The sequence below is a fragment of the Anomalospiza imberbis genome, chromosome 8, assembly GCF_031753505.1.
Source record: "Anomalospiza imberbis isolate Cuckoo-Finch-1a 21T00152 chromosome 8, ASM3175350v1, whole genome shotgun sequence".
NCBI lineage: Eukaryota > Metazoa > Chordata > Aves > Passeriformes > Viduidae > Anomalospiza > Anomalospiza imberbis.
In genome coordinates, this window is record NC_089688.1 from 19,510,326 (window position 1) to 19,525,918 (window position 15,593).

Here is a 15,593-nt window from a genome sequence, read left to right on the forward strand (position 1 = left end):
GAGAAAAACAGAGAGCAACAAGGTCAACTGCTCAGACAGCATATGTGCTCTGTATCTGTGCAACCTTAGTCAGTAGCCTAAATTCATCCTAGCCCACTACAACTTGCCACAAAGAATTTAGCAGTAAGAATGTACTTGTTATCCCTCCCATTTTTTAAAAATAATAATAATAATGTTTAGGACATATGCTACACATCCATACCCAGTACCATTACTGATAAGATGTCCAATCTCTTTACAGGCTCCCTGGCAACTCACTGACGTTCACACAAAGGGAGCCGACCCTCTCTCCTTGCTCCCTAGAATTTTAGACAGAGCCTTGCCAAAGTTGTCCAGCACCATCTAGAATCTTTTGCTCTGGGGGGTGCAGGATACAGTTTAAAACATCAGAGAAAAGAGTTTAAGAGATTATTCAAGGGTCTGCTGAGTAGTATTCTGTGTAGTCAATAAAATGCTTCAATAGCATTTTGAATCCCACTTAAAGTTGATATTTACACAGAGTACATCATTGTACTGAAACTTTTAATGTCTAGATCTGTGGATTTGGATTTTTGAGAGGATTTAATCCTACACCCTAAGGAATAAATTAGGAAAGACAGCCCCACCTGCCGACAGAACAGTCACATTACCGAGGGAAAATGAACTTTACTCCCTGGCCAGAAAACACAAGTTTTCTTTCCACCTCTTTCATACAGACCCAAAACCACTTCATTCCAGCACTGCAAGAACTCAAATCTTTTTTCCCTTTGATCAACATGTAAACTCAGCTGACAAATCAGTTTTTTATCCTTTTTAGAATTCGCTGCTCCTTGACAGGGCAATGTACAAACTCTATTCAGTAGTGTCAGAAAATACAGCTCCATAAAAGCTAATTGAAGAGCAATCAACTGAAACCTATTTGAAGAGTGCATCTGCATATTTTATCTCATGTACTACTTCCTGTGCTCAGGACTGTAAGAACACTTTATCCAATCAATAAAGTGCAGTGCTCATAAGTATTTTGCAACTTCAGTGAAGCTTGTTTTACAATAATGGGAATGCTTTTTAATTTTAAATCCTTTGATCTCTTTTCCTTTTGTTTTTTTTGGGGGTTTTTTTTTTTGTTTGTTTGTTTTGTTGGTTTTTGTTGTTTTGTCTGGTTTTGGGGTTTTTTTGTGTGTGTGAATAGCATAATTGTGTAATTTTGTTTCAAGAGTTTTATCATCTAGTAATAGCCTTTGTCTCTTATGCTATGTCACTAATCATTTCTAAATAAAGATTTTAATAGTCACCGAAAAAGTTCTTTTTCCCCCCCTTCCCTCGAACCTTAAATTACTATTAGATTGGCTGTTCCAAAGAACACATAGAACTGTCAAGAGAAAGTGGCAAAGTTTCTTTCACAAGTAATCTTCCCTTGCCTATGCCTGGCACAGTTAGATCTTTTGGAAGTACCTTGCTCTTCCTTTACTTTAAAGCATGTGAAACAAACAGTGACGAGTTGTCCTACAGTGAGTTAATTTTTGAGCATACAAAGTGAAGAGGATGCTGGACAGACAGGCCAATGCTGCCAGTAACTCCACACGATGTAACTCATAGTCCCCTCATCTATTTTTCCCACTCTAAGTTACACCCAGAAAAAAACATCTGTCACCTCCTCTCAAAGCTCTCAAGTGCAAGCTTGAGAAGTCCACTTCTGATATCTTCTGCTCTTACAAGAACTGACAATACTGTAGGAAGCAGCACTGCTGTAAAGACAATAAAAATTAGCAATCTTTCTGTAATACTTAGCAAATACAAATTGTTTTCCTCTTTAGTGAAAAATTAATTATTAACACACTAAATAATGGGAAGCACAAGGGTGAATTAAGTACCACCTTGTGACAAGTGGGACAAGAGTTGAATTCCAATCATGACATATAGTAATAAAACAGAACAAAGAAATCCACAGAAACAGACTGTCACTTGGACACAGGAAAATTTAACTTTACTGATCTGTCAATGCTACAGTGTTTCCAGTAAAGAAATTAATGTATGGAAGTTGATGAAGCTTCATTTTGTCACTAGCTTGTTGCAAGGCATAAAAAGTGATGCAGCATGACAATATTAGCAGAATTTGAGGCCTATGTTCATGTTTACCAGGGACTGTTTGATTAACAGTTCTTTCATTAAGTTTTACAATCAATGCATTCAGTTATAGTCCACTAATCAATGCAAAACCAGAGACTAATTCTTCAGAATCATTTTATTAGCAACGAGGAATATAAATCTCTTATGAAAATATTAACATTTCAATATATAAGAATTGTCTATAAAAATATACTACTACATAACAAAGCCAGTAACTTCTACAAAACATATAATTCAACATATATTTAACAATATATAGGACATAGCAAAAATCCTTTAATTAATGCTGAGGGTATTTTACCCCCTTTTTGTCAAACAATAATTCACATAACATAGGAAATTACTCATTCTGATATACAGAAGTTATCACCATAGAACTCTATGTGTGCTCCCCCCTGAAGTCACCTGCATCTGCAGGAACATAAAGCCACAACTTTTCTTTGGATGTACAGGCAGTTATGACCCCAAAAACATTTTGCTGGTAGCTGCAATGTCCTGCTGAAGTCAGTGATCACATCTGCTGTCAGCACTGCCAACACTGAATCCATGCAGGGACAGAGACAATGTTTTTATTACCCTAGTGGGGCTGATGCCACAGATGAGCCTGCCATGGTAATCATGGTTAGAGAACTAAAAAAACAGACTCTTCCTGGGTAACTACTGCTAGTCAGCAAGGAAATAACTTCAAAAGAGGCTGCCTCCCTAGAAATAATCCTCCAACAGACAGATCTTAAACAAAAGCTCGAGGAAGAGTAAATACCATGGGAGTAGTTGCTTTTTAAAATTGTGATCAAGGGAAGTACAATCCATTTTGTCATTACTAATTCCAGGAAGCACCATCTTGGACCATTTTTTGGAATTGGGAATCTGTTTTCAGAATAAAAGTTACAATTTTAACTAGTAATATCACCAATGCTGTTATGTTGAGGTTATTTCATGCCTGGTGTTAGATGCCGAAAATCCATTTTAATTATATAGAACACCCTTGTCTACACAATGAGCTTGTCAAATTCTTGGTGTAGATTTATTTAAAAGCCCTTCTTTAAAGGGCTTTTAAAGCATACTTTAAACAACCAACTGAACCTGAAAAAAATTGGCTGCTGCACAGGTCCAGTACAAAGCCATCAGCTTTCCATAGAAGAGTTGGGTACATAAGGCATTAAGGCTACAAAGTCTCACTGCAGACCACCAGCAATAACAGTGTCTTGCATAGAGTAAAGAACATATGAACCAAACTTATGATGCATCAGTAACAACTAAATATTTTTATCCCTGTGTTTCTGTGCAAAATTACCAGTAATTAATTATTACTCCTTCTATTCAGAATCCACTGAAATCAGAACACTGAATGAATATTGCAATGCAATTGCAAATGCAATGCAACAATATTCCATCATTTTATATAGGAAGGAGTTGCTATTAGAATAGCATATTTATAAAGTAAAGATCACAGCAGGACACTATAGACAATGAACATCAATATATTTCTGACTCAAAGCTCAGAAAAATAACTTTTGACCCTGAGAAACTTGCTGTATTAAAAAGCTAAAGAAGATCAAAATCTAAAAGAATCAAAGCTCAGCCAGTTTCATTTCAGATTCTCAAACTGTTAATATTTGAAGAAAAGTTTTACCATCCCAATAGAAATTTTAAGAAATATTTTCAGTTTAAAAACCCCAGCATTTCATGGTATCCACACTTTTGTAGGTTCATTATCTTTAAGGCTTGCAAATAATATTTAGGTTTTCAGCCTATATTTGATAGGAAGAATTTTTTTTAAATTGAGGTGGTTGAAGATTTTAAAGCTTAAATGTCTTTCATTCCCAACATCATCTAGAAAAACCAGTTACAGAAACTACCTTGTCATGCTTTATGGATAGAGAAGCCTTAGTCAAGTCCTTCATTCTCATTCTAGTTAAACAGTTCCCTAAAAGATCGATCAAAATCAAAACAATGTTCCAAAACATACATCCACCAACATAGGATCTCGTTTAGATTATTATTTTAACAACTTAAATATTTAGCAAGGTTTAAGAACAGCAAGAGGAAATAAGCAGATGAAGCCATAAGGAAACCCTGTATGTTTGAACAAAGAAAAAAGCAATCATCTGGGGGTTTTGGCACAAGAAATACATTGAAAGAGTTTCTGCTAGAACTTGAGACAAAAATTACAAGCCACTATACCTAGATGTTGATTTCTGGTCATGGTGCATATTTTCTATATTTACTTATGCGTTAAGGGCAAGAAAACAATCCTTTCTTCAGTAACCTGTTCTTCTCTACTAAGTGTAAACAAGATTCATTGAAATCACATGGACTAAAGATGTTTTTTAATGAAAGCTTCCATATTATTTTTATTCTGTACTGACAAAGCAGCATTCATATGATGTAATTTAAACTACTACCAAATTCTACTTCCTAATGTTTTTATACTGTCATCAAGTTTAGGCTACTCCAGTTTTGCTCTCTCCAACAACCTTACTAAGAAGATATGTACTGGATCAGCTCCCAGGGGTAACTCATCACATAACCACATAAGCATTGAGCCAAGAGGAGAGAGCAGGGCTAGCTGACAATCCAAGTTCCCATCAATCCGGACAGCTTTGGAACCACACCTTTATAAGTGGCAATTCAAACACATGCATATTACACATGAAGTGAAGCAGTAAAAAATGCAGTCTGTTTTCCTTCCCTCCCTTGAAAGCTGCTCTCAAGTGCAGTGATGGTTAAGCAGCAGAAAAACAATCCCAGTTCACAGTTTCAAGTATTAAACAAAAAGGGTGCCAAACTGGAATTTTATTATTATGTGAGGTTTTTAAGAGATAATAAAGCAGTTTTTACTGCTGACCTTGTCAGCAGTAGCTGAGTTTTAGTGTTCAGGAAAAGCAGAGAACAGACAGCTATAAGCAGGAACTGATTCTACCACTCAAGTGGAATCTTCTCATATCCATAAACACATTCGGATTCAGAGTGCAGGTTTTACCTACAAAAACTTGGATAAAGACAGCTCCTCATATCCAGATACATGGAAAATGTTTGTCTGTGAGGTAATGAAAAACACCTGGAGGACAACTCAATCATTGGTCCCAGCCAGCACGGCTTCATGAATGACAAGTCTTGATTGTCAAACCTGGTTTCTTTCTACTAAAGGGTAGCCCTCCCAGTCAATCTAGGAAAGCCAGTACACATAATCCTTTTGGACTTCAGCAGAGCTTTTGATACTGTCACAGCACCCTTCTCGACAAAATGTCCAGCACACAGCTGGGTAACTGTGTTACACAATGGGTGAGCAACTGGCCCACAGGTCAGGCATAAAGAGTTACAGAGAATGGGGTGGCATCAGGCATCCTGTTTCTAATGGGCTCTAAACTCAGCCCAGGTCTCTTCAACATCTTCATTAATGACTTGGATGCAGGACTCCAAGGAATATCAAGTTTGCTGATGACACTAAATTGGGAGGAGCTGTTGACTCCCTCAAATGCAGGGAGGCCCTGCAGATACCTCAATAAATTAAGAGGGCTGGGCAACCAAACATATGAAGTTTAGCAAGGTCAAGTGACAGATTCTGCACCTGGGGTGCGGCAACAGACAGACTGGGGAATGAGAGGCTGGAGAGCGGCACCACGGAAAGGGATCTGGGAGCCCTGGTGGATGGCAAGGTGAGTAAGAGTCAGCAGTGCCCCGGCAGCCAGGAGGGCCAAGCGTGTCCTGGGGCACACTGGGCACAGCATGGCCAGCTGGGCAAGGGAGGGGACTGTCCCACTCTGCTCTGCACTGGGTGTTGGGGGCAGTTTTGGGTGCCATAAGGTAAGAAAGACATTAAGGTCTTAGAGAGCTTAATGGAGGGCCATGAAGATGGTGAAGGGTCTGCAGGGGAAGACTTACAAGGAGTTGCTAAGGTCATTTGGTCTGCTCACCCTGGAGAAGAAGAGACTGAGGGGACACCTCAATGAGGTCTTCAACATCCTCATAAGGGGAAGTGGAGGGAAAGGTGCTGATCTCTTTTCCCTGTGGTCAGTGACAGAACTCAAGTAAATGCCCTGAAGCTGAGTCAGGGGAGGTTTAGGCTGGATATCAGGAAGAGGCTCTTCACCCAGAGAATACTTGGGGACGGGAACAAGTTCCGCAGGGAAGCAGTCACAACACCAAGCCTGTCTGATTCAAGGAACGTTTGGACAATGCTCTCAGGCACGTGGTGTGACTCTCAGGGTGTCCTGTGCAAGGCCAGGAGTTGGACTCAATGATTCTGACAGACCCTTTCTGACTCAGTATATTATGACGCTCTGACCCTAAAGTACTATTTACATTCTGTGCCTTTGGTATTGAAGTCCCTGGATCTGCCCTGACAGGATGCAATGCTTATTGGCAAAGGAAAAGACATGTGACCAGACATCTATAAATCAAAGAAAATGTCCACCACCTTTAGTGATTTAGAAAAAAAAAAACTATCAAGTGTACAGAACACAGCATTCTCTTTTAGAAAAACACTAGACCGAGTAAGTAACTGAAAATCTCCTCAAAAGACCAAATAAAGATTCCAATTAAAATTTTATTTACACTTTACTAAGACAAGACCCAAGAGTTTCAACTTGGGAAAATTCCACTTCCTGATACTACACGTTTAGTTGTCCTGAAATGTGAAGGACACCAAAATCAGTAATAAAAGTATTTTTCTTTAGTATTTGTTGCATTCAAGATAAAGCCTACAAAAGTGAGAAGATGTGCAAGAGAAGTGATAAATACAGACTTTAAAGGGCCAGCATGAGAAAGTGGGATTGAAGTTGCCCACTAGGACTGTCTGATGCAGTGTGGATGCCTGAATGTGATATGTATGCATAGTGTCACCCTTCCACCAAGCTTTCCTCAAACCCTTCTGCAGAATTTCTGTATGACCTTGGCCAACCTGCATTTTCTGTGAAACTGCAATTACATTGCACTCTTGTACATTCTTAAAAAACAGGCAAAAGCTTGAATGTAAATCCTTCTAAGTTTATGAAGGCAAAGGAGACTCAAACTTGGTCTCATAAAGAACTTCTGTATAGAAGAATCTAAAAAGGGTCATAAGCAGCATTAAATATAACCTATATTAAATACCTAAAAAATATAATCTTTTGCATAGAATAAAGAAAAGTGCAGCTACAGCGCAGCAGTCCATACCAGAAGAAAGGGCTCATTTATGTGTGGTATAGAAATTACTGCTGTCTCTCATCACTGAGACTGCAGCAACTAAAGACATGTTAACAGGGAAAATCACTTGTGAAAAAAAAAGGTGATGAGGTTGTTTCACTATGTCTGTGAAGCAAGTGCAAACACTTAAAATACTTTTTTAAAAAAAGCAAAGCTGATAGGTAATTTTCACAAGTTAATTTTCTCTTGATGGTACTTGGAAAAATGAAATTGCTTTTGGTTTTTTTTTTTAGAATCCAAATTAAATCCACATTTGGCTTGCGTTTTGTGCAAAATAATAATTAGAAAGCTTATAGAAGTACAAGCTTTATCTGTTCTATAAAAGCTGGTTGTTTACGTATATCAACTCTTCATTCCCTTCTAACGTTTGTACTGCAATCCCTGTGGTAATCAAGCACAGAATAGTATTAAGTCTGGGAGACTTACTTCCACTGCTCTGAAAAGCAGAGTCTAACTGGAGAATCAGGAACTTTAGGAAAATAAATATTGTACACTTTTGAAAGGAAGCAACATCTTTGAAGTATCTTTCTACTGCCTGTATTAGCATGCCTAAATATAAGAAAGAAAAGTATATACCTCATCAGTTGCTAAAACATCTTCAATTTTAGTTAAAAAAAAATTTTAAAAAAAGTCAACTAATTTTACTGGATCTAATTTGGTACTACAATTTGGTAAGTGGGATATTTAAAATAAATAAAAATAAATATTGTATTTATATATCTTTCAAGATTGCTTGTTTCTGCAATGAATTGGTGTCTATATAGTTAGATTTCCCTCTGTTTAGCTTTTTTCACACTGTGTCTCCACTTCCGAATGGCAGTTCCGGAACTACTGGCTACTACACAAAGGGCACCACCCACAGTCCACCAAGTTGGTAGATGATTGAGAAAAAGAACTTGTAAAATAAAAGCAAAGACCACATCCATTGTTCTCATTATTGATACAGGTCCAGCTTTCTCTATCTGTAGTGCTTTTGTGAGAAATACCTGACCCCCCAACCCTAACAAGCCTATTAATATGAGAAAAACCCTATCTCTACCACAATGTGGTAAACGCCATTCATTCAAAACAAACAATGCTATAACACATCCAATTAATCCAATGACTGCATAATACCAAATTGACAAAAAATAATGCACAGATTTTCCCACCTTCCTTAGTATAACAATAGTCGAAGCTGCGGATAACGTGCTCGCAATCGCTGCTATAGTTCCTTTAAGGTGATCTGAGTAACTTCCTTCAATCCCTGTAACATGTGAGCCAAACAGAAATGGTGGTCTGGCAATAAGAATCACTCCAGTGACTGCAAAGAGAGTAAACAGGAGATCCCAAAGGCTGTATTTCTCTTTGAGAAAGATCCATGCCAGCAATGATGTAAAAACAGGACTGGTAAAAGTTATAACAGTGGCATCAGCTAGTGGCATGACTTGGTAAGCGTAGTAGAGAAGAACCATTGCAGTAGAGCCAAGGAATCCTCGTAAGAAAAGAAAAATTCTTTTACCTTTTGGTCCCAAAAACCCTGTTCTGAAAAACAGAAATGTCACATTAATGTCACTGTCTTGCTTATTTCATGACTAACATCCAAATATATTTAAGTATGTTATAAACCTTTCTAGACAAGGGAGTTTAATACCCAAATACTCTTAACTGTCTGATCACAGACCAGTTTATTTCCATCATGACCCCCAGAGTCCAGAACCTGCTCTCCTAGTGATTAATTTTTCACTGGCAAAACAACAGTATCTACAAATTGCCTTCTGTTTTTTGAAGATCACCCCTCTGTGGAAATCAAAGCATTTGATACAATAATCCTAGTAGAAGTCTCTACCATTCATAGAGTCAAAGATTTTCAGTTTTCTGAATTGTATTAAGAAATGAACAACTAATCTAAAATAATGCAGTTATGCAACTGAAGTCCAAACTAAAATAACACTGCATTGCAATCGTATTTAAGTGAGTGATAATTCCAGATACATTTTTAAGAAATAACTTGAATTTTAAACATTTTTTTACACTTACTTGTAGTATATTAAACCAGGAAGAACAAATGCCATTTGGAAAACACATCGAAACGCACTCACTTCCACTGAATGAACATCTTCTATTTTTTTAAGAAATAAAGAGGCCACTGAGAAAAGGAAGGCAGACAGTATGGTATAAAACAGACCAAGTCCTGGGCACGCAGCTTTCTTCTTTGTCCCTGCAACAGATAAACTACAGTTAATAAGGATCTATTAGAAGACTTCTCTGATCAGGCAGCTCTGCACACTGCAGTGCTCCATGCACCTGTAGTGATTTTTGCGATGAGAACAGGGGAACCAAAGAAACAAACGTAAATATTACGTGTATTTACCAAACCTACCATGAAAATACTTTTCACTGACCATCACGGGTCTTCTTTTTTTCTTAAAATAAGGTGTAAGAGATGAACTCTAACACTTGGGATACAAAACACTGCAGTTCTACACGAGTTAGTAGACTTCACTTCTTGTAGGTATCAGACTAGTATGGGTGATTTACTATAGGGACTAGTCACAATTCTGCTCAGGAGCCAATAAATATAACTGACTACAAAACAGTCCATGGTCAGATTCTGACGCTATTATCTTGGGAATCAGCTGCTTAGTTAACTAAGGTTCCTAAGCAAAACTTAAATTTCCTTTCTTACAAATACACAATATAAAATCTATATACAGAACTTCATTTTTGTTATACCTCATGTTTATTTTGCAGCTAAATCACCCTAAATTTGACCTAGACCAGAAACATTTCATCTTGCTGTAAGAATCCAAGTATTTTCTTCAAATAGGCATCAAATACAGATTTTTAAGCAGAATAATGTTAGAACATCAAAGGCCTGGTATCTATCATAATTCCATGAAGACCTTAGTTTATGCTTATTTATCAGACTTCCCCTTCCTGAAAGTTTCCCAAGTCTAATGTTTCCATTCAAGTTTCCTCATTGCCTCAGGCTCTCCTCAACAACATACTCTTCCTCGTTCCACACTGAAACATTAAAAAAAAAAATAAAGCAAGAAGAGGGAGAATTGTGAGACAGAGAACTGTGTTGAGGTCAGCAGCAGCAATCTCCAAAGAAATCAGCTTTTTTTGTTATTGCTTTGTTGCATAAAAGGAACAGTATTTCCACTGAACCCAGAAGTGAACATCAAGGAAAATAGAGCCCATTTCAAAATTTGAGTGGGATGTCACCTCATTATCTCTTTCTTTTTCTCTACCTGCATAAAACATTGGGAGTTACCTTTTCTTCTGTGACTCCCTCAAAAGATAGGAGCAAGAACTCCATGTCCCACAGGCAGTGTTTTGATAAAAGGGTGCCTCATCTCACATTAGTGTGGCAGCCTGTGAGCCTTATGGATCCTCTAAAACATAATCAGCTGGGTACTGCTGCGAGTTGCTTAGCAACTAAGTATGGTTTTGAGAGGTTTTTTTTTTTAAATTAACAAAACTTGTCACAAACAATTTTGATCCTCCTTGAGATCAGCACTCAAGGCTGGAAACTGCATCTTACTGCCTAGAAGGGGAGACTGCAGGCTGACAGTCCTAAGGACCCAGGCTTTACAACTGCAACCACAACCTGAAGTAGGCAAAAGGTTTGCTTCTCAGGGAATCCTGTCACATTGCAGCTGAGAGTTACGGCTTATACTTGAAATATTTCTGTTTAGCAACAGCCTCTTACATAAAACTGACTATAAAAACTACCACAAACCAACACTGGACCAGGACATCTACCAACTATGAAACAAAGTGGATTTAAAAAATGTTCATGAACTACATAACGCCTTAATCCACACAGTCACATAACAGAACTACAAAATTAACAGTCTCTAATACTGAAACAAGAGGAATCAGACTGGCTTATAACTGAACTGGGAAATCCAAACCCAGCCTGGCTTATGGATGAACACAGCACAAACAGAACTATTAACTTTTATCTCAGGCATGATAGCTTCTCTGATTATTACAGAATGAAGCCAACCTAAATAAAGGAAGCGTTGAAATGGAAAACAAATCAAATTAAAGCAAAATACACTGAAAGGATCTTATACCCAAAACTAACCTTTAGATTGTAAGGAACAAACAAAAATCAGAAGGAACCAATTTCTGTAAGCTACCCAATAGACCAAGCCTATCAGAAATAGAATCCTCAGAATCTCATAATACTAGAATTTAAACCATCAACATCTTGAATTGCCAAAGCATGTACTTAGTGCAATAAGAAAGTGTTTTATTTCCTTTTCAAAATATAGTGGTCTAAGTTCTTCCACCAAAAACAAGAACTGCAGTTCTGAAGAGTACTTATTTCAAAGTAAGTTTTAGGGAGAAGTTACGTTAAGATAACATTCCCACCCCACAAAATATTAGGCCTCGAAATACCAGCCTAACACCATCAAAACAGTCAAGCACTCATGCTTGTTTCAAAGAATGTAGCAGCCTGAAAAATCAAAAGATTTCAAGCAGTACTCAAGTCCTCTTTTGTGAGTGGCTACAGATTTAGTTTTCTAGTTTTATTTCCTGGCCATCTCCACATGTAATGCTTTCAAACAATCTTCCACTTCTGTTTTAAGTCATAGGTAAATGCCTCCCACTGCAACCTGTTTCAGCTGTAAATTCTAATTGAGTTTTTAATGCTGTACTTTGTTCCAAACAGTTTTTATACTTGCAAAATGCATGCAATGAAAAAAATCACACTTCTCACATACAAGCACCTCAAGAATAGTAGCAGAGGCAGAAGAATCCTGTCTATGGGAAAGATGGTCAGCGAGAAGATGATTCTCCCAGACCTTCAGGAAAGGCAGAAGATTCTCCATGTTATAAAAACCAGAAGAGCTCACTTTGACTTCTGTAAAGTGCCAGGAGTACAACAGCCTGCATTGGAACTAATACTGGTCATGCAGACAAGATCTAGGAGTGATTCATAGTCTTCAGTCATCAACTCGGTCAACAATTTTGCAAGACAGACAACCCAAAACCGAAGTACTCTTTCTGGTTAATTAATGAAAGTTTCTCAGGATTTCAAACACTGGGTTTTTCCCCCAGGCTTTGCTTTAGAAGTGACATTAATGTGAATTTCACTGATGAAGGACTCTGGCCTCTCCACAGCTCACCAGCAAATCTATTTTCTGCTGGAAAGTCAGTTACAGTCATTTTAATGACAAACACATTTTCAGTGAAGTTGTTTTAACAAAAAAAGTACTCCAGATAACTTTAGAAATTATTTTAAGATGGCATTTATGTTTTAAGAGAACTGCACTTTAAACCTACATGTTCCATATTTTCCAGTACGTTTGTGGCTTTATCAGTTTGTGGCTCTATCAGGAAATCACAGTCCCAAGTACATGGACTAAGTAAAGCACACTGCCAAACGCATTTATAGCGCCAGAAGTTCACACAGGCCGAAGGCACCGCTATTTACCCAAACCTGTCAAGTCTTTAAAACTTTCAAAACAGTAAGTACTGTTTTCCCGAGGAATAATCGCTCCCGAGGTTCTCACAAAGGCGACAGAGCCGCCGGGCCCTGGGGTGAGCGGAGCCGGCGCTCGGCCCGCTCCCGGGGCGGGGGGCACCGGGCACCCGGCCCGAGCCGCGCCCGGCACACAGGCACAGGGAGCAGGGGCACGGAGCAGGTCGTGCCTGCCGGCCCGCTGATTCCCCCACCGGGGCCGGGGAGCTGGAGGAACAGGGCGAGGCCGAAGCCGCTCGCAGGTGACCCGCGGGCACCAGGTGCGAGCCGCCGCCGCCGGGGCGGGCGCCGATGCCGGGCGCCCTCTGCAGCCGCCCGAGCCCGCTCCCCGTCCCGCCGCCACGTGCGGACGGCCCGATGCCCTCGGGCTGCTCCTTCATCCCCCGCGGCCCGGCAATGTCACCCCGAGAGCCGGCAGCCCAGCCGGAACGACGCTGCCCCCCCGCCCCGCCTGCCGGACTCCCGCTCCTCACCAGGTGCCTCGCAGCAGAACGGCCAGGACATGCCCGAGCAGCAGCCACAAGCGCGGCGCTCCTCGGCACCCGCCGCCTCGACGCCGGGCGCCGGGTACGGGCACGGGCACGGCTGCACCGCGCCCGGCCCGTCCTCCCGGCCCGGCGGCACCTCCGGCTCCTGCCCGCCCGCTGCCGGAGCAGCGTCGCCCTCTCCGCCCTGACACAGCACCATGAGGACGCGGAGCTGCCACGATGCTCCTGGCGGCTCCTCGGCTGCCGGCGACACCTGCCCTCCTGCGCATGCGGTGCGTCCGCCCAGCGCCGCCCGCCGCCTTCCCTCCGCCCGCCCGCAGCGCCGAGCACCCGCGGGGGAGGCTACACCGGGTCCCGGCTCCGCCACCCCCCGCCAGGCCCCGCCTGGAAGCGGCCGGGCCGGGCGGGCCGTCCCTCCCGCGGCGGGTACCTGCCTGCGAGCCCGCGGCGGCGGAGCGCCCCTGCCGGGACAGGAGGCAGCGCCCCGCCGCTTCCTTCCTGGCGTCCCCCGGAGAGAGACCCGGCGGGGGCGGCGGGAGCGGTGCCGGGAGCAGCGAGGCCGTGGAGCCTCAGGAGGGGGAGCTCTGACCCCGCCGGAGAGCGGAGGGGGCCGCGCAGGCCGCGGCTGTTTCCGAGCAGAAGAGATAAAACACTGGGGAAAGGTGACGCGAAGTTATTTTAGGGGCGTTGTTGCGTTATTTGCGCGCCCAGAGTCAGAGCACCGCTGTGTGTGCCCGCGGCACTGACCGCTCTGAGCTCCGCCTGGCCGGGGCATCGGCCCGGGCACTGCCCCGAGATACTGCACCCGCCGCAGCCTCGCCTGGCCTGGCTGTCACGGTGGGAGCTCCCGCTGGACCGGGCTCCGCGCCCCTTGGAAGAGCCGGGATGGCCCCGGTGCGCCCGTCACTGTTGCTGTGGCAGTGAGCAGGGGCAGCGCATCGCTCCCTGCGAGAGCTGCTGCCTGCTCCGGTCAGAAGGGAGATGGCAGCCTGGTGGGCAATTCAGTCAGGGTTGTTAGTAAGGTACAGAAATGTAGCCACCTCCTCTTATGTTTTCCCTAAGAAAACAATGCCGCCAATACCTTTGGGCAGGGGAATCGGAAAGGGTAGAGAGAAACAGGAGTAGCCCTTTTTTCTTACCCATGAAAAAGTGCAGAGTAAAAGAAGCAGAATAAATTTAAAATGCTATTTTCCCCCTTTTGAGCAAGTTGAACTGTTATCAGTAATTAAAATGGGAGGAATTGCTATTAAAAGGAAAGATTTATGCTCACATTAATCTCTTAGCTGCATAAATTAATCTCTGTTTATTCTTAACAAAGGGAAATGTAATCTACAGCTTCAACAAAACGAATGCCAAATGGCAGATAAAAGCTATTTCCTACAAACGATTTCAATTTTTCCCTCAAGCTACCTCATAAAAACTATTTCAAGCTTTTGGCGTCTCTAATTTAGCACATTTTATAGTCCATGCTAACCCACCAGAGGCTGTAAGTATTTCATTATCATTTGATTAATATGACCAGAATTGTTTCACAAATTGTTCTTAACTAAAAATTAGATGTGTTATATCAATTATTAAGATAAATCAAGTAATAAGGTTACAGAATTATTTCTAAATATTTACATTATCTGAACTGCTGTTGCTATAAATGAAGAAAATAATTAAATAAATGCTGCAATATTTGTAAAGGACTTGTGTTACAGTTGCTATCAACATAGCTCTCTACAAAGTCAATACTTGAAAGCTTTACTAAATCTTTCCTCTGGAGAGGCAAAATTTCCCAAATTTCTCTTAATTAAGGAGTTACTCTTTCTTAATGTACTTCTCTATTACTCAGAGTTTGGATTAATTTAGAGGCAGCCTGCTGCTTTCTGAAGAAGCTTAAACTTCTCTGCACTCTAAGGCAGCCTTCACAGGCCACTGTTCCATGGATTGCCACCACAAAGTGAGAGCTGTCCTTCCCCAGACAAGTTTTGGTGGAAGGGCAGCGGGCATTTTCTCAGCAGCCATCCCAGGCTGGTGATCCCGCAGGTGTCTCAGGGCAAGACCTGGCACATCCCCTGGGCACTGGGGGTGCAGCAGAGCGCACCCACCCCAATTTTTGTGGCTGTGTGCACAGTCACTGGGTGAGTTGCCTTTGGAGTCAGTAACAGCAGGAGCAGCTGGCTAACTCAAGTCTTCAGTGAACAAAACCAGAGCCCAAACATGGTCCACAGTACAGATACAGAACAAATTTTATTGAGTTCTTACAATTTCTGGCTATTTGTTAAAATATGCAGATTATAGATTTATTTTATAACAGTATATTTTTTTAAGTGCCAAGTGCTGAG

At 41.4% G+C, this 15,593-nt stretch overlaps 1 protein-coding gene across 1 annotated transcript; it reads right to left on the minus strand.

Annotated features, from left to right (window-relative positions):
• Positions 1-2,203: 2,203 nt before the first annotated feature.
• Positions 2,204-13,930, minus strand: SLC35G1 (solute carrier family 35 member G1). Its single transcript, XM_068197645.1, has 3 exons — positions 13,249-13,930; positions 9,313-9,493; positions 2,204-8,817 (listed from the first exon to the last, which is right to left on the minus strand). Exons 1-3 carry the CDS (start codon positions 13,460-13,462, stop codon positions 8,058-8,060), a joined length of 1,155 nt encoding a protein of 384 aa, XP_068053746.1. The 5' UTR covers positions 13,463-13,930; the 3' UTR covers positions 2,204-8,057.
• Positions 13,931-15,593: the final 1,663 nt, after the last annotated feature.

Coding starts and splice junctions, on each gene's coding strand:
- SLC35G1 (XM_068197645.1), bottom strand. CDS start 13,462: ATGGTGCTGTGTCAGGGCGGAGAGGGCGACGCTGCTCCGGCAGCGGGC. Junction 9,494..13,248: donor GTTCTGCTGCGAGGCACCTG/GTGAGGAGCGGG, acceptor TATCTGTTGCAG/GGACAAAGAAGAAAGCTGCG. Junction 8,818..9,312: donor CCTGGTTTAATATACTACAA/GTAAGTGTAAAA, acceptor TCTGTTTTTCAG/AACAGGGTTTTTGGGACCAA.